The sequence below is a fragment of the Rhea americana genome, unplaced genomic scaffold (assembly GCF_003343005.1).
Source record: "Rhea americana isolate MKP2758 unplaced genomic scaffold, rheAme1 scaffold_125, whole genome shotgun sequence".
NCBI classification, from domain to species: Eukaryota; Metazoa; Chordata; class Aves; order Rheiformes; family Rheidae; genus Rhea; species Rhea americana.
In genome coordinates this window covers 2,151,750-2,171,373 of record NW_028185317.1, presented here as the reverse complement: position 1 = coordinate 2,171,373, position 19,624 = coordinate 2,151,750, and the positions used below count along the sequence as shown (strand labels likewise).

Genomic DNA, 19,624 nt, shown 5'->3' with positions numbered 1-19,624 from the left:
CGTGGAAGTGTCGTGTCCCCCGTGGAAATGCCCCCTCTGTCCCCGCCGCCGCCGGCCCAGGCTCTGCGTTTCCTGCCCTCCCGCCGAGAGGAAATGTCAGCATCGCCCGGGCGCAGCGGTCCTTAGGCATTAGTAGACCAAAGGAAGCAGTTCAGCGTGTGGGGAGTCGTGTTTTGGGGTTTTTGCCTGTTTTTTCTTTTTTCCCCCTCTTTAACTGCCTCCCCAGCCGCTCCTGGGGTTGTCCGCGGGACGTGTGGCGGCCCTGTGCCCTGGCCGCAGAAGGCGAAGCGTTTACGTGCCACCCGGCAAGTCGCCGGGCGGGCGGGCGACGCGGGTGGTATGATTCAGGAATTCCTGGCTTGCCCTCGCAGTCTGTGCTGAATCCATCGTACCACGCTGGCCTGCTCTTTAAGGGGGGGATTTAAAAAGAGGATTTTTAAAATTTAATGTTAAAACTGTTAAAAGGCTATGAAGTATATGGAGACTGCTTTTGCTAGATTTAAACGGTTATCTGTCATTAAGAAAGGTCAGTCGTTTGCTGCACTGAGGCAATGTACAACCAGGAGAACTCCGGATCCTGCCTGTCTTATTTTTTGAGGTAGTCGTTTTCCATTTCTGCTAGGAAAATCAGCCCCCACGGCTGTGAGATGCACTTATTCATAATGACCTCTGCATGGAAGCAGCGAAACTACAAAGCGATTTTCATTGTTTCTGAAGGATACAAATTGTTTTTATTACTAGAAGCCATGAGTAATAGTGTAGGACACTGATAGGACGCTAGGAATGCTGTAAGCTCACTAAGACTTTTTACAATACTGATATACTGTATATGTGTGATCATCACCATCTCCTTGCCTGGAAGTAATTGAAAATACCTCTCTTTTTCCTCTCCCATCTCATGGTGAAATGGTAACGTGGGATTTTGACATGCCTGTTGCTCAAACTTCTTTGTAGCTTACTCAATAGTTCATTTTCCACTTCAGTGGTATTTGAGAAGTTCAGATACAGACATGAGAGCTGCTTGTGTTGAGTTGAGACATCTGTAGCCAATGAGACGTTTGTAACTCTTTCCGGAGGGTATTAAGAATTGAACACTGCTTCGTCCCACCTTTTCTGGATGATTCCCAGACTGTATGTTGAATGGACAGGAATGGAGTAAGTACAGCATTCAATAAATTTGAATGCTGTGTGTTTTTCTTAGAGAACCTGAAATCTAACTATGAGCTGTTTCTGGTTTGTCTTGTGACTGCACCTGGTACCTGAGAGGAATGTTAACAGTGGGAATAATGGAGTCTGATTTCAGACAAAAAATTTTTGCTTTATCTGTCACATTAATGTCTGCATTTTTCTTTCATACTATCAAGCATGACAGAAAAGAATTAAAACATTCTCGAATGTTAGGTGGCACTATCGAAGCTGTGTACTTTTCTTTAAAAGCTCAGAAACAAGAAACAACTGGTGCAAAGTGAGGCTTGGAGTTAGCTGGAAATTGCTCTTGGTTTATAGAATTATCAACATTAATTATAAGATTATTTTTCCTGTCCTGAATAATCAGACCTTTTAGATTTTCTTTTGCTTATTGTTGCTTAATATGATTTATAGTAAGGAACAGGACTGTAACTGAATCGTTACGGTAAGATAGGTTGACGCTGAATGGGATGAAGTGAGCTTCTTTCTATTAATCCTCAAAACGATGCTTTCATTATTGAGCATCTTGAAGAAAAGACTTTTTTTCCTGACATTGCTCAGGTTTTGATGTAATTAAAATTTGGACCTTTAAATTCATATGACTGTATATTACCTGGACTATTATTTGATTTCAGATGCTAGCAAGAACTGGCTAGATATTTGAATATAATGTTTAGACCAAAGCTAGGGCTGGGAAGTACACAAATAACTTGTTTGTAATTAACTCAGTCACTTAATAAAGCAAAAATAGTTACAGATGCTAGTAATTGGAGATGAAGTTTTTCCTACATAGTCCTCCTTTTTGACCACTTAAAGGCAGACAAACAAATACAGTCAAAACCTTTGCCAAGTTTTGCAACTGCATTGGTCAAACAGGCCTCAGATAATTGAACTAAGCAGGAATTCGCAAATTCAGAGAAGTCAGATTTTTTTTGTTTCTTTGCCCAGTATTCTGCTCCTGCAAATCTGACTAAATATTTCTTGTTCTAATTGTTGAAGTTTCAACTTTTTCTTTCTATTCTAAATGTGACTGTTTAAGTTAATGTTTACATTTTTCAGAAAAGATGCTGATACTCTTGCTACTGAGTATATTGTTATTGCTCTTGGGGCATTTGGAAACATAAAGATCTAATAGCATATTTGCCTACAAATCTGCTTTTGTCAGGTGATGTTTACTCACACTTTATTCAGAGTCAAAATCTGACATCTGTCCATTGAGATTTCTTTTTTATTTGAGCTTGTTCTTTTCTTTTAGATGTCAGGTACCACAAGGCATAGAAGTACTTTAAGATACCCTAAAAAGAATTTTATCTAGTGAGCAAAACCACATAGAGAATATTGGTTTAATATGCAGATATATTCTAGTGATCTGTATTCTTGAAGTGTTTTTTACTTTGTTATTGACTGCTGGTGGTCTTGAGATGTGAAACATATTTGAAAAAGGGAGGGTCCTCACTGTCCTCTTGAAGGTCTTCAGTAAAACTTGCACTCAATTAGTAATTCTATTTTTGTTTAGCCTTAGCAGTCTAATGTAGAGTCAACTGTTGTATGGACAAGTCAGACTGAATTTACAGTATCAGAACAGTCTTCAGTGGAGTGTTGTTCTTGAAAATCAGACTACAGCCAGTCATTTTTATCAGGAATAAACACAGCTAATTTCTAACTTTTTGATGGGCTGTCTTTTTTGGCTAACTCCGTTTTGGTCTTTGTGCTGAAATTACATGTAATTTCAGAAAAAACAGTGTGTCAGCTGTTGTTGAACAGTGATCCTCAGTGTATTCAAGTCAAGAATTTGTATCCGTGAGCGGCTGTGCTAGTATGGAACAGATTATAGGATTTGGCTTTGAGTTTCTGCCCTGTCCATTTGCATTGATTTAAAACTAGCTACGAGGCTGAGATGCTGTTATTTATAGATATTGCCAATCCCAGTATTAGCAGCAGAAAGATAATACAGTTTTGTCGCCTCGGGAAAATGTCATCTGGTGGTATGGTAGATTCAACTCAGGTGAAATTGAGTGAATAATGGTGTCTTGTATTTTTGCAAATCACTGATGTGTTGTGCAAGTCTAATATTTGGGCTTCCCTTTGTGCTGAGATTCTGTATTTAAGGTCTTGAGTAACTTCCTGCTTACTCAGCTCTTTTGGGCCTCTTGGTCTTCTCTGTTGCTTTTTGATACAGTTGTCAATTGATTGCTGTTTTGGCAACTGAAGGCATGTCATACGGCTGCCTTGAGGTCAGAAATCTCCTGCTGATGCACAGCTAACTGCCTGCCTGCRGAGAACTTGGGGTGAAGGATCCCTTGAAAATCCCTGCTGCTGTCTGCATTACTTCCATTGCGGCAAATTCTGTCTATGCTCTGCAGGAAGGTTTGACTGGCTTTCCCAAAAGATATGTTTCAGATCTATCTGATTCTAATCCCTGGGAAGACAGACATCTTCTTATGATAAGTAATAATCACAAAGAGACTTTTTTTTTTCCTGTTTCCTGTTTATTGAAACATTCTTTGGAGGAGAATTTGTCAACAATAATACCAGAGAGGTTTGTTTGTTTCGTTACAGGGATCAGCAAACATCTTGCTTGTCTTAGCTGTATAGTGATGACCCCTTGGTTTAGTAGTCTTTCCAATTCTATTGTAATGCTTCCAACAACAGAAACATGAACAAGTTTAGAGGGCAGAGCTTTCTCCTAGCACTGACTTCAGAAACAGTTCCCTTGTTACTTGCAGCTGTTTATCAGTGTAGCAGCTTATTTGCATATTAGTTAATACAGGCATGGTTGTATTACATTCACACATGGTTCTGTATGTTGATTTTTTGAAAGATAGATTGACTTTACCCAATTCTTGATTGTTCTTAAATGCACAAAGCTCTATGCATTTTCTATGTTTCAAGACTCTTCTGTGGTACTGTGGGATTCTTGTGTTCTGACACTTCTAAACTTTGCAGAGTCTTTGACACCTTGAGGCAAAAGAACGTTTTTCTCTTTGTAATTTATCCCAGTATGTGGACCCTACTCTGAGTGTGTTTTCAGCTCATCTGTGTTAACTTAAAATACCTTTGGAAATTGCATTCTCTTCCAGAAATTCCTTATTAAGTGTATTTTGAGCCTGTGTTACCATTTTCTAATATGTTTGAGGTGACGATAATATCCCTGCTGCTGTTTAGTTTTGCAGTAAGGGATTTGGACCAAAACAGAGTAAATGATGTGGTTGTAACTGATGGTTACATGAGTTACAAAGGCTTTGCCTTTTTCTTCTGTCCTTCTTTTAAAGAAAATTAGGTTCGTGAGACTCTGTTGTCCTTGGCTTTCTGTTTGTAGCTTCATGTTTTGGAGAGGTTTTTTTTTTTGTTTCAAGAGAACTTGAAACAAAAATCATTCCTTTCAAATTTGTATGACACAGCTGTATACGTTTTTTTAAGTACCTCTCCAAAACATGAAGCTACAAACAGAAAGCCAAGGACAACAGAGTCTCACGAACCTAATTTTCTTTAAAAGAAGGACAGAAGAAAAAGGCAAAGCCTTTGTAACTCATGTAACCATCAGTTACAACCACATCATTTACTCTGTTTTGGTCCAAATCCCTTACTGCAAAACTAAACAGCAGCAGGGATATTATCGTCACCTCAAACATGATAACATGAAAACATGTTTCAAACATGAAAATGATAACACAGGCTCAAAATATGTTTAATAAGGAATTTCTGGAAGAGAATGCAATTTCCAAAGGTATTTTAAGTTCTGTTGGGAATCTGAAAAGACAAGCTTATTTGTTTTGCTCTGGGCTTTGCTTTAAGTAATTTATCTGGAAGTTTTTATGGAAAAAATCTCTAGGAGAATTTGCTTCTATTGCTGTCTGCTTATGCAGCTGTTTGGTAATAAGAAGGTTAATATTTAGATTAAAGGCCACTTATTTGGGCTGTTTTGGCTTGTAGAAACATGTAAGTATACAGGGAAAGACTAATCATACAACTTTTCTTCAGTGTGATGCAGTCCTAACAGCAGGTGGCCAATTGGATGAGTAGGTATATTAATAAAGTAAATGGTCACTTTGATATGAGCCTAGTCTGTGCAGGATGCTCCATCTTAAATGTCATTTAGAAAAATTTATATGTATTCTGGTAAAACTGAGCACTAAAATCTAGATGCTTCAGTAGCTCACTTACGCTGATTTACCTTTGGCTGCATGATGGATTTGCCAGTTTTGCTGGTCTGGGCAGTGACTGACCAGATGTCTGGTATCCTGAGCTTCTTAATGGCCAAATATCCCAGACAAATCACCGCCGGGCATGTATAGATCACCGTCACATGCTCAGCGAGTCTGACACATCCCACTTTGATCTCTGAATGTTGCCAGGTCTGCGTATGTGGAGATGTTTGCTCCCTTTACTGTTCTGTATAAAACTGTGGCTTAACCCACAAATTTGTATGCCACAAGGTACCGTCCTGTGTCAGAATAATGTACTGAATTAAAGTATTGAGGACTCTTTTTTGAGTAGCTTGTTTTTTTGTGCAAGCTGACCTGGGCCCCATCTGCACAGTAGGATGCTTGCTGCCAGGCTAAATTCAGCACCTCTCTTTGGACATCAGAATAGTGGCGATACTGAAAAAGCAACAAGTTCCTGAGTGAAAAGGAAAGTGTTTTATTGCATTATAGTAGAAGAAAAATTTTGTTTTTCTGCAAAGTTTTGTATTTCTAGAGAGAGCGTAAGTTTTTTTCCCACACTAAAAGTAAAATGGGAAATTAAAAAGAATAGCCAATCCAGCAACTGTGTAATCTTTTAATTTTAAGCTTAGCAAATTGCTAGAACTGGCAATTGTTGACTGAGAAGCATGTTACTAATTATCAGAGCAGTAAAAGAGAATTTCATAGTCTGATTTTTATTAGTCATTGCAGATTCTCTCTTTAGAATCATCTTTGTTTGTTTCAGATCCTCCTTATGTAATGAAAAGTGTCTAGCACAGGATAACAAAATATGTTGTGGTGTTAACACATTTATGATATTTCACGAATGAGGTAAGAAAGACAGGCAACTATGAAAGTTCACATAAACCTTTTATCTCATTTTGATTTCTGTTATATCTTATAATTTACAATTAAAGAAAAATCATACTTTTGCACACCGATCTTAACTGACTGTACAGCTGGGAAGGTACTAATGTAAGTGTAGAACTGTGTGTTTTTGAAAAAGGTCAGTTAGAAGAACGGTAGCAGTTCCAGCTGTAGAAACCAGTCGGCAGCAGAAGGGAGCATTCATTAGGCAGGGTTGGTCTTTCCTTTGTGCTCACAGTATGAAAATCTGTGGAATGGGGCGGTGTGGTAGTGCAGTCGGCACACTTACCTTGCCCGCAAAGGTACAGTTCTTCCATTTCCATCAAAAGCCTGGGACTTTGGAAGAGCTCAGCACTCATGTGGTTTGCTGTTATTTATTTACCTTTATATACCTTTAACACGTAGAGACCAAGAGGTAGGGCAGAGAATCCTAACTCTCCTCTCTAGTTTCCATTTTCTTGGAAGAGTTTTGGTTGCTTTTAGTTACCTGATAACTCGTGTGTGTCATTAGAAAAACCTGTGTTTTCATCAGTTAAAATCATATTTGTGGATTTTGGAACAGTGTTGATCATGCTTGTGATGCAGGTTGGTATATTATAAAACATGACTCACTGTGTTAAGCCACAGTAGCACCACTGCTATTGCCCAACTGGAATGAATGATTTCTCAATGACATACTGTAATAATCTGTTTGATGACATAGTTCAATGAACAATTTTTTGGCAGCACTTCTGGACAAAGCAGATACCTTCTCTTCCTTCCTGCTGCTTCCCTTCCTCCCAGCTCTGTGCTGCTCCCTTAGATGTGCTTGTGCAAGAACTGGATGTGTCACTGTGAGTCTAGGTAGATAATATAGCTGGGCCAATCTGGTGGCACTCTGCTGGTAAAGGAAATGGTCCTGTTCTTTCCTTCCTACCAGCTCTGACGCTTCTCTGAATACATGGTTAGCTTTGCTAAACCTAGCAGAAACCCTTTTCCTCTTTTTGTCGGGTTAGTGCCCTACTGGACAGGGGAGCTGAATGGCTCGCGCCGCAGTAGATGAACACCAGGGCTGATGCAGAGGGGAATTTAGTTGTGTTTTTAGGCGGATTGGGCAATCTGTCTGGCTTGCTGCAGCCACCCAAAAACTGGTACTACTCTGACAGGTGCTAAGCACTTTCAGCCCCGTTGCTTGTATTGGTGTGACTCATTTGAAGTGGTTATATAGGAGAGAGGGGTGTGCATTGGCACAAGCCTGCACTTATTTACTTACAATGAATGCAGTTCTGACCCTTGCGAATCAGCTTTAGTATTATCTGATGTTAGTTTATAGCTTGGTAAAGCAAAAACTGTTTTATGATCATCTGTTTTTTCATAATTTCACAACAGATAGATACAATAGTTGTAAATAGTTCTAATACAAGGGATTTTTCTATTGTTTGTCTCAGATACATAAGAGCAGAATGACCTGTGGTGTTGGTCTTTAAAAGGCAGATGAATGTGGCCATATGCTCTGCGTTGAAGGATCTGTATAAGCTAAATGTCTGATGTGGAGTTTCTGCTGCCAGGTAGTAGATACATTAGAAGTCAGGCAGGTGCAGGACATTCTGCATAACCAGACAAAACTTATTTGCTGTTTGAACAGACTTACGGAAAAGCTCTAAGTCTCTCAGTAGAAAACAAATGATCTCTGTCTAGAGAGGAAAAGAAAGAATATTTTCTTGGGATGACAAATTAGTACCCTACACGTGTGAGTCTTAAAAAGTACCTATTTCCAGTAGCTAAACACTGGACACTTGGTTCTACTCTTAGGATACTATTTAGATTTTTTTAGGTTTTTGCACATGTGCTGCTTACAGTAATGTGAAGGTCTGGCCCGGATGTTCCAGCTAAGCAAAAAAATGCTGTATGTTAAAAGAATGAATTGAAGGGTAAAACAGATTACTGAAAAAGGTCCCCAGGCAGTACTTAGTTTGCTCAGAATATTGCACTGAGAACTCTAGGTTTTGGAGGGGGGTTGGTTGTTATTGAAGGGTAGCCTGCTACAATTACAGCTATTGCAGCCTTTAATTGCTGGTCTGGCTCTTTCAGTGCTCTATGACACTTAAAAAGACATCTTGGATATAATTAATTTTGAGGTTTTTTTCTCCACCTTCATTTTATACTTTACTTCAGTAACTTCGTTGAACTGTGCTATTTTTATATGACCCAAACAAATAAATACCAGCAGAAGCAAGAATAAGACAATTTTTGAACACGCGTGTTCTTTGTATGTTTAGGTGGCTGTCAATGCACACATCCCTCCGGATTATCTTCTTAGGATCTGTGAGAGACTTGGACCCCTTTTAGACAAGGAAATCCCACAAAGTGTTCTTGGTGTGCAGACATTGTTAGGAGTTGGGCGACAGTCTCTATTAAGGGCAGCAAAAGGTAAGATTTTCAATATACTATTTCATTATTTTCAGTGTGATTGCATGTTATTTTAATGAGCAAAATTTTTATTTGCTTTGATTTTCATTGAAACCTGGTTTATCTCACATGCTGTCAGCTCCTGCTTTCTGGTTGTAGTCTTGCTAAAATACAGCTGCTGTTGACCCTGTTACATATACATTTCTTTTGTTAGAAGTGTGAGCTTAAGCAGCTCTGGTCTTCCTGATCTTGCTACTTACTCCTCCACTGCCCAGTATGTTGGATTGGTAATTGAGAGAGCTGTGTGTGATGAACTGGATTAGAGATCTGAGCCAGCAGAAAAATAGCTGTTTTTTTCATGTATGTGAAAAATATGTGTACATGTATGTGTCTAAAATAACCCAGCAATGTATATTTTTTGCTGGGCTATTTTTCAGGCTGATCTGTTCTATTATTTGATTCACTGGTCATGCAGACAGATCTGTCAGCTTGAAGAGCAGGGTAGCATTTGGAGGGTGGGAGAAGGTGGGACTGCTGCTTCAGTGGTAATTCCTACTCTTCTGTGCTTAAAAGTTAAGTTGATGACACCCCCAGTTCCTTTCATGAATAGAAGAGCAGTTATAGTCCTTTTGAAAAATTGCCCTGCTTGAAAGCACAGTTTTTGTGTTATAGCTAAACACATCTGAAGGCCATCTGCTATTGCTCACCTCTCCTTGCTATGTGTCTTTGCCACGCTTCCCCTGTAGCAATTAGAGCTTATTTGATCCTGGTTTAGAGAGCTAAACTATTGCGAAAATCTGTTATTGCTGTTTTAATGAACTAGGTTGGCTCAGGGAAGTATCAGAGTGTGGGAGGTTACACCAATAGCGGGAGCATCATTCTGAGAGCGGAGCAGTGATCAGGGCAGGACTTTCCTGTTTCAGTGGCAGCAGAGCACTTAATTTACTGCATCCTGTGAGGTGACGCTGATGCTAAAAAGGACAGCAGTATTCTGTTGATCCACTGGATGTCACATGAAGGATGTGCTGATTGCAAACATTTTTCCTTACCTATAGTTTTGGGCCTTGGTCTTGTTTTGCCTGTACTTTGTTGCAGTTGTGTGGAACATTTCAGGCTTGGAGGGAGATCTCGACCTTCCAGAGAGACTTTTCTTCTTTTACACTCAACTTCCATCTTAGAAGAAAATGACAACAAAAATGCAAAGAGAAAATAAATGTGATTATGCAGACAAATAAAAGTTTCTTGGGTGAATTAGAAGACAGAGGTTAGATGAGTCACTGAAAGGTATAGCACTTGACAAGCCATGTGGCAAATTTACTGCAAAGAGATTTCTATTAGATTTATGGGTATTTTTTTTTTTTGTCGGGAAAAGATGGCCTTGTGCCATTTGGTATGTAAACTACTCTCAGTAATGTGGAGTAGCAGACCTTTTTCAGTGTTGATGTACGTTGATAATCGTTCCCGACGCTGTGCTTTAATGTGAAGCTTTCATTTCCTGTTAGTATTTATACCTATTTCGGTCTATTTTAGAAAGCGTGGATGCAGTTTTTAATGTGTTTCATTAAAATACTCGGTACAGCTTGGATTTTAGTAAGAAGGCACTCTCAAGAGTCTGTCTTTGAGTCACAGAAACTTGTGCACTTCATGTTCACAGATCTAAATGGTGATACACGGGTCCACCAATCTGTGGCACTGTCCTTCTGTTCCAGCTCTTGTTCATCCTGGAAGCTCATTTCTCTCCTTCCAGATGGCCAGAAATGGAAGAAGTCCAGGTCTAATTTCTGAGGCACTTTACACAGTCTCAGAAAAATCACTGTTGTTCTAGAAAGAAGGCTCATGGAGGCCAGTTGGCAACAGATAGCTGGAAAGCCTTTAAAGAAATTGGTCTTAATTTTGAAAAAGATGGTTTCTTTTTAGGGGGGCGTGGGGTGCAGAGGAGACTCTAAAGGCAAGGCATATTGCCACAAATTACAGGAAAACAGATTTACTGGAAAAAAAATTCCCTTCTCCACATTTGGGGGTGAAGTATAAGTGTGTGTGTGTGTGTGTGTGTGTACTGCCAAAGGTACAGTTCCTGAGGAAGGGTCTTGTATGTATTGGGGTTGCAGGAGGACTAAAACCACACCAAAGTTCAGCTTTGCCTCAGTGCTAAGCACACTTACCTTTTTCATTCTTTTTTTCTTTCAATCATATTTAGACTCCTTACTTGCCAAAAGTGAAGCAAAAATAAGCTGAAAACATTTATAGTCATATTGCACAGGAACTAGAAAGCAGAGTATCAACATCCTTTAAGCGTTAAATTTCCACAAACTATTTAAAATGGCAAATATTAATTTTCTAAGAGAACAGTTGCACCTGGAGGCACACAAGGATGTTGGGAATGGTTCTTAATGGTATTGTGGGAAGAATAGGTCAGCTGGACCCATTTTGGCTGATTGCTTCACTAACCAGTTGTTAATCTTGTCAATACAGACTTCAGACATACACTATGGAAAGGATCTGCTTTTGCAGCTCTTCACAGAGGCCGGCCTCCCGAACTACCCGTAAATTATGGGAAACCACCAAATGTGGGTGAGTTCTAAACTTAAATAAAATATATTTCTTTTTCTCTGTGCCTTTGTCAATGTTTAAGCTGAAAGTTACAGATTGAAACACTACCATGGATTTTCATTAATGGCTTTTTTTTGTATAATTCACCATGAACTAATCAAAATTCTTACTAGCAGTAAAATAACAGGTTTTTGCATTGTTCAGACTTAAGACTTCCATAGTGTGCATGCACATGTTAAACTGCTGTGGCCACCTTGAAAAGCTTTACATGTCAACTTCCTGTTTGCAGGGCAATAAGCCTAAATATATATTATGATACATCTGCATGTAATGGACACATACAATTGTGTAGAAATGGTTACAGGAGCATGTAGACAGTATTTTCATTGAAGAATCTTACCCAAGACACAGTGTCTAGCTCCCAGAGAATGTTTTGCCTGAAGAATTCATTTTAGTTTATGACAGAAAACAGACTGCTTGCAAAAAGGAAATAATCAGCAACCCAGCATTTGTATTACTTCTCTTCCAGTAGTCTGCACAGTTAAAAAAAGAACTTGTGCAAAATGCATGTATATGTAAGCATTCAACTATCTAAGAGCTTCTGCATTTTTCTTAAACTGAGAAGTGTTTCCCTTGTGAAGTCTAAGCTTTTGTTAGCCATTGTTACAGCAAGCAAATTTGATTCTTTAAGGAATAAATGTAAGTTCAGTCTGTCATGATTTGTTTTTTTGTCAGAATATTTTATCTTTAATCTCTCCATAAATGTTTGGGCAAATGCATAGAGTTTTCCTGTTTTGTTAGGGCATCCTTTCAGTTGTTTCTTTTCTCTATTTAGTGGAAAGATTTCAGAATATAATGGGAAATCTTTTTCTTGAACTCCATCATTATTAATTTAAATTAAAAATCAGAATATTGAAAATAATTAGGATAGTTTTGTTACTGATTACAATCCTTGCCTTATTTCTGGAAATAGTTTCTCTTCTTAAGTAAATTCCATCCTCCCTGCCTGGAGTTTTTCCTTTGAAGATGCAAGGATTGTGATGACCATCTTCTATTTCTACCATATCTATTCCATTATTTGTATTTCTGTGCTCTTTCTCTCTCGCGCATTACTAAAAATTAATCTTTGCCAAAAATGCAAGTGACAAAGCCTAGTGAAAATAGTAGCCCACTTTGCATAAGGGCTGCGGTGCTGTGGCAATAGTATGACGGAAGAGCAATATTAATATAGGTCTTTATGAAAAAGAAATGGATATTTGCATAGAACTAGTGTGTAGGTAGTGATCAGATTAGTAACTTTCCTCTTTTTATCAGACAGTTTTTAAGTTATGATGTGAATACTAAAAGAGAAAGAACGATTCCTTTATATTAGTTTCACTATTTCTGTGTATTCTTTTAGGCTGATGCTGAACTAACTTTATTATTAGCAGTTGTGTTGATGGATTGTTAAGAGGCTAGATTATAGAGTTGTTGCATACACTCAACTTTTTGGAATTCCCAACTGTTGTTCCTGATCTGGAAGTCAAAAATTCTTTTCTGCGTGTTTGTGTTACATATAGTAGGTTATGAAGCTAAAGCACATGTTTGATAGTGGTAAAGCTGTAAAGTGAGATCTGAGTGTGCAGGACTGTAATGAGGGCATCTGTTATTACATGAGACTTAGTTACCTGTGTTGCTGCTTAAGAGGTAAGCTTGTATCAGGCTTTCATACTTCGCTTGAATTCTGTCAACAGGCAAAATTGGTGCTTTTTCTGGTGAGTAGTGACAGCCACAGATGCTACTGTGTTTCATTTCAAAATCCAAAATGAAGATATACACCCCATCTCCTTAAGATTCCAGTATGACTGTAAATTTCCATAGTGTGCTGGCTTAGTCAGGCTGAGACAGTCAGGAGTTTTCTGGAATAACTTGCTGAAGTAGTTGGTTTCAGGTATTGTACACCCACAATAACCTGTGGTCATGAGTGGGGTGAAATGAGTACATAATTGCCTGCGTAGTCAGGTAAATAAGGCGCAAGAACACTAGATAAAAGTGCCCTTATTATCATTGAAAGGGAAATGATATGATTTAAACTTGCCACCATATGTGTATTTTTCTGCTCTGAGATGTGACTGCGTATGGTTACCCTCTCAGCTGTAAGACTCTATAGCTGCAGTCTTGCCTTTCCATCCGGGTTAGCCGAATTTATGTCTGCATGGGGGTGGGATGGGACTTTGAGAATGGTGATTTGTATTCCTCTGTACTCCAAAATAAAATGGGGTGCACGGTGGAACTGGAGGCGAAAAACCCAATGTTCCCTTTTCCCAGTGTACTTAGGCAGAGTTAGGGACCGTTTGGCTGGGAGAGTCTCTGGGAAAGCACCAATCCATGGAAGTCGTTTGCAGGAACATGTTGTTTGCATGTTGAGTCTCAGATCTGCTGTGATCTGTTGGGGAAAGGGGAAATGCTGTCATAGCTGTCATAACTTTCTGCTGCTAACAGGATAACACGCTGGGTATTTGCGCGGATGGTCCGTTAGCTTATGTCTTTGCAGCTTTGGCAGTAGGCAGTGTGTTTAGCATTCCCTTTGTACTCTTCGATCAGAAAACGGAAAGATTGGTCAGAAAAAGTCTTCTCAGCAACGTGATGTGCTCATATGGGGTAAACATGATTTTGAATACTACTAAAGTTTTTGCCAGATAACTTTTATTTTATTTTTATTGCAGGCTACATAAATTGGTTTAGAAAAAAGATTTTTTTTCCCTCTTTAGGGGATTACTAGAACTATTCTAACCCGAGTATGAAAATCCTTATGTGGGAAACTAGGGAAAGCAACGTTCCTGAATTTGTGAACCAGAAAACTCACAGCATACTCCCAGTGCCCAAGAAATTAAGCTTTATGAAAATTCATAGTCAAGGTAATCCAGCTACCTTARTTCTGCCAAATAGCAGTGGTCTGGTGAGATCAGAAAATCAGTGATGTTTCTGTCCTCTAAAGGAGTCTGTGAAGTCAGCAGCTATGAAAGCGAGAACACTTTGTTCTTTCTGTGCTTTTACCAAGTCTGGTTGTCTTTGTGGCCGCACACCCACACACCCTCTCTCCAAAAAGGTATTTTGCAAAAGTTTGAGCTCACTGTGTTTATTTCCTGGTCTTGGTATGAAATCCAGACTTGTGATGTTTCCTCTGCCTGCTGTGAGAGGTAGCACATCTCCATGCTAGACCAGGCCCTGTGGTGAGGTGGCAGCATACTCTCCGCAGGTCATGTCTATGTAAAATGTTATATTTGCATTATGAAGTTATAGTGCTTATTTGAAAAGGTAAAATAGTATGATGTRAGGTCATTACCCGTAATACTGGGGAAGATATTTTTGAAACAAATATTTGTACTGATTTTTTTTTTCCAATTTTTGCTTGCAAAAAATTGAGCAAGGCAAAGGTTGAGGGARGCAGATTAAAGCAGTCTGAAAACGGCTGTGGCTAAGTGACTTTTGCACACTGAAATGTTTTAATTCTTTTTAAAGTTGTAACTTAACCTTGAAATGCCTACTATCTGATTTGGGATACTTTTTAATWTTSCTGTGGGATTTTTTTTTCTGTTTTTGTTTTTTCCTACATCAGTGTTCTTCTAAGGAGTTGTTWCGTGGAAGTTACCTTTAGTAGCATAGGTGTCAATGTAAGAATTACTGTTGAACAGTGTATGCAGCTTCCCTCTGCAACCACACATGTAGTTGTGCTACAAACTGTAATTTTTTTTGAAGKTGTATATGTTCAAGGACCAAGAGCTTTGAGAAAGAAACCAAAAATGAACGTATTTTACCTCGTCACCCAAAGTTAGTACTACAGCTTGGTAGCTTGAGGAGGTGTTAACGTGAGCTGGGGTTTCTTCAGCATGCCGGCGCGCTAGCTGGTATTTTGGAGACAGTGAGGCTTAGGGAGTAAAGCGTGTCTTGGCTAGTAAAGGCTCTTAAGAGTAACAAGGTTCAGTGGCATCTCTGCACCTAGGTAGCAATCATTTAAGCAGCCAGAAGAACTCCTAATCTGAGAAGACCCTTGTGTTTACAGACAAAACTTTTTTTTTTTTTTTTTTTTTTTTTTAAGGAGTCTGGATATGATCTCTTTCTGGATAAAACAACATCAGTACAGTTGTGAAAAGGTTTTCTTAGAAAATAGTGAGGAGAGTGGACTTGGAAGCTTTTGTGCTTTGTATGAAGCAGAGCAACAAATGAGGTTGCTAGAAGTTTTTAGGGCTACTATGTTGCTAATTCTCTGGGTGGGATCAGGGTTTTTAAAAGGTTTTTAGGCTTTGTGAGTACAGTAACATCATTGTACTAAAGAAAGCAAACTTCACATGGCTTTTTATYTTGTGTATGTAATTCCCTTTTTGATATTATGTGTATTAATTTTCTACCAAAAGATACAGAACCTGGAATTGYATGGGGTTCTTTTTGTTTTGAAGGCATTGATAATTTCTGAAGTGTGAGAAGGCAAAAAGCGACAGAGAACCCTGCGTGCGAGAGGCAGGTGTGTTTGGTAAACCCTAAGCATTTTTACAGTGAGAATCTGAGGCGYTGAATCCTTGCTGATTGTACAAAGATGCTATTGCTGTGGTAAAGACACAGCACGGGAGCCCTGGTTTTCTCTGAACCTCTTGACTGAAGCGTTTCGCAAGCAGGATGCTTCATTTTCTGATTCTGCATTGGAGACGGAGAAGTTTTGCCCCCGTTGTACAAATGGGGAAATAGACGCAGAAAAAATGGAAATGGCTTTCACTCTCTCTGAGGCTCAATCSATGGCAAATGAGGGGATCGGCTGGAAAAGAGGTGCTGAGTGCCGGCTGGGTGACACTATGAGTCTGTAGGGCCAGGCTCTTTATACCTTTCAGGATTTCCTTCGTGTGATATACAAAAAAAAAGCAGTACTAAATTTTCAGAAGGATCACAATGATTTGTACTCCAGAATCACAGAAACAGTCTTCAAAAAAATCTTTATATATATATATATATAATTTTTTTTCTAAATAATAGTGAGCTCGAGAAAGGGCATAGGAACACAGTAGTATGGGGGAGATACTGTTGTTATTGAGACTGTTTTGAAATGTGAATGTACCTTTCTGGTTCATGTAACTCTTTGCATAGTTAAAAGATTGAAAGCCATTTGAAATTGTTTAAAGTTAGATACACTGTTATTATGTACTTAAATGATTTAAGCACTAAAGCAGCAGAATTACCCTATTTTTCAATGACAACATCTCTTGTGTTGGCGTAACAGTATCCACAATATGAGGAAAGGGAGGTGTAATATTTTTAGGAAGCTAGTGTCTAAACTGACAGAGTTAAAGCAGAACAAAAATAATTGGGAGGTACCTTTGTACTGCAYCTAATGCAGCAGGATCTCTGTGGCCTCCTGTGACAGTTGGAAAAAAGGGTTAAAGGTTTCGTTTTTGTTTTGCTAGGGGAGACRATTTTGATTTAACAGCTATCAGTTGAATAGCAGATAGATAGTAAATTGAGTTCAGTGCATTTTGCTTCTTTAGTGCTGCTGAATGTGTATCTTTATGTGAAAAAACAAATATTGACTGAAGATAAGGTCATGGTATGAGCTTGATGATTTTTGCAAACGTGCGCTTTTTATGCAACATTTTTTTCTTTTCTGGTGTGTAGCGTTTTTATTGCCCTGAGTGATCAAAAATAGACTAAATTTCAGAGCATACAGCTGAGAACCAAAATAAACACTTTCTGCAAATCTGGAAACAATGAATTTTTATCTCCCATTTGTCTGTCTACTTGTGTATAARTGCTTCAATTTTATAAATGATACAGAAGTGTCTTGCCAGTTAGAAACCTTTTGGAATGATCTTGTATCTTCTGTAATATCTTTTGTTTAGGTAGGCAATGATATGATGATACAATTTAGAAAATGGGTCAGATTGGTCATTATGGTATTAAACAGAAGGATTGCAAGGTGCTAAGGAGTTTAATAGCAGCCCCWGTGAAGCCCAGAAAAGGCATTTCTTCAGGAAGCCTGTTATTGCYGGTACTTGAGAAAACCCACTTAAATGCTGATGTTAGGTCTTGAAGCATTATTAAAAAAATTCTCAGAAATTTGAAATCCAATGTTCAAGAGCTATAAATTAGAATATATAAAATTAAATACCTAAAGAAATTATGAAATTATGCATCAAATCAAAGATTAGAATTAGGATATGAATCTTTCTACTAGACAAGGAAATGAGATTCATAGTTATCTTCATTGAATCTACTAAATAGTGCTTTTTTCCTTGATATTTTTGTGCATTGATGTTAGAGACTGTTTTGTAAGGGATTTTAAGTGTAGCAATTTGAAGTAGTTTTTGGTTTTTTTGCAATTTTGTTTTGTGACTGCCACTCTTCTGATCAGGGCTCTCTTCACTGATACCACATGCTGCTTATTTCTCAGTTACACTGTCATAAAAATGAAATGATCTTGAAGCTACTGCTTACAGTGCTAGAGGCTTTGTGGGGAACGTATATAGAGGGCTATTGACCCTCCCATATGATCTGGAACCCACTCTGAAGAAAGATTTTTATCATAATAGAAAAAGCACTTAATTTTATTTTTGAATGACAATAGTAAAGTTTTATCTTAACTATGTGTGTGCATATGTATATATATACATATATGTAAAAGTTAAAATTGAAAAATCTTCTTTTATGTGAGTTTTGAGGGCTTTTATTTTTAGTACTACTCATTCTACTCCTGAATTGAGCACTTGGCATTAACTTTTAGTTGTAACAGGAAATCTCTATTTTTGCCCATTATTCCTATTGTGTTTTTACAAGAGCATGTACGAAGTGGTCTAAGATGATTAAGGAGATTCAGATTTATGAATTAAAATAATAAAGCTGMCATTATCAAATATTATGTTTGATTTAATTTTAATTTACTTTAAATTCTGGAGAAAATCAAGATTTTCTTTTTCATTTTGTTTTGGCAGTAAATATCATTTCTGCCAGGCAATTAACTGGATGCGGACGTTTCAGCCACTTGTTCCCGACATCCACCTACCAACACATGAAGATGCACAAGCGGATTTTGGGGCATCTATCATCTGTTTACTGTATAGCCTTTGATCGCAGCGGAAGAAGAATTTTTACAGTAAGTTTAAAAATTGTACTTTTCTTGGAAGATTATTTTTCTTGGTTTGATTTCTTTTCTGAGTCCTTTAATAGCTTCTTAATTGCTGATGGAGATGCAGATACAGCCTCTAGAAGAGAAGGGAAGAAAAATCTTGGAATATTTGGGAAAAACTGTCTCTTCCTGGATGAATATTCACTTGACTTGTTTTGTTTAAAAATGCTTGTAACTCCAGTAAGCTGAATTTTAGCCAGCTATTTCCTTCTGCATTTAGAACCTTACAAAAAGGTTGATTCAATACAGAGCCTGTAACCTTCGCTTGAAATGTGTCCTCATTTTTCTATATTTATTTATTTATTTTCTTGTTGAATGGCAGCTCTGATATTTGAGAATTTGGAATTATCTTGCTTGCTAAGTCATATATATATATATATATAAATATATATATAATATATATAAAATATATAAATATATATGACGTGTGTGTGTGTATATATGTGTGTGTATGTATATATATATATATATATATATATATATATATAAACTAAATTTTACCTTTTGGTAACTTTGGAAATGCTGGCAACTCTTCCCAAACATTTCAGGAAAAACTTGATGGTAAATAAAAGGCTTCATTATTTCATCTGTTATTTACAACTCTATAAAATTTACCTGCTATAATTTGTAATATGTTAGTGAATAAATGAATGTTATTTTAAGTTTTTCTTTAGAGTATATTAACATACATTTTGGTGATACTACCCTTGCTTTTCATTGTGTGTATTGTTAATTCTGGAWTTTTCAAATTAATAGTGCATCTTTTAACTGTTAATTCTTGTCTTGTCTTTTCCTTGCTCTATTTTTCTCACYAGCCCTCTCTATTAGCAATAGCTGTTTAGAACCTGGAAGGCTAATTGTTGCCTTTGTGTTATCTTACTAGCTTCTCCGCTTACTATAAATTGCGTAAATAGGGATGTTACTATGATAATTATACTAGATCRTAGCGAGGCCTTTCTATTTTTGTTTATACCACAGAAAATCTGCAGTTCTGTGAATCACAGTTAAGTGATTTGTCTATAAATTTAAAGTCAAAATGATATAGCCTAATCTGTAAATCTTTAATCAAGTAATCTAAAATCAAATGATGTTGACATTATGTTTAATTTTACTCTATTATGTCCCTGCAAATATAATGGAATCCTAGCAGCACACTGGAGAAATGGAGGCTGAGACTCAATCTAGCACTCTGATGCATCAGGATTCTTTTTCCAGCTCAAGGAATTTTTTTTCTCAGAAATTAGGGGCAAAATTGGTGGGTTTTGTGGTATCTGAATAGTATAAGGGATGGTGAATGCTT

The 19,624-nt window shown here is 37.8% G+C and overlaps 1 protein-coding gene across 2 annotated transcripts in view; it reads left to right on the top strand.

Moving 5' to 3' along the window:
• Positions 1–1,113: 1,113 nt before the first annotated feature.
• BRWD3 (bromodomain and WD repeat domain containing 3) overlaps positions 1,114–19,624 on the top strand; it is a 60,528-nt gene continuing 42,017 nt past the window's right edge. For both annotated transcript variants that reach the window (XM_085325980.1, XM_085325979.1), the window contains exons 1-4: positions 1,114–1,155; positions 8,498–8,648; positions 11,100–11,198; positions 18,131–18,291. In XM_085325980.1, the coding sequence (XP_085182106.1) occupies positions 1,141–1,155; positions 8,498–8,648; positions 11,100–11,198; positions 18,131–18,291 (426 nt within the window). In that variant the 5' untranslated portion in view covers positions 1,114–1,140. The remainder of the gene's footprint in view (positions 1,156–8,497; positions 8,649–11,099; positions 11,199–18,130; positions 18,292–19,624) is intronic.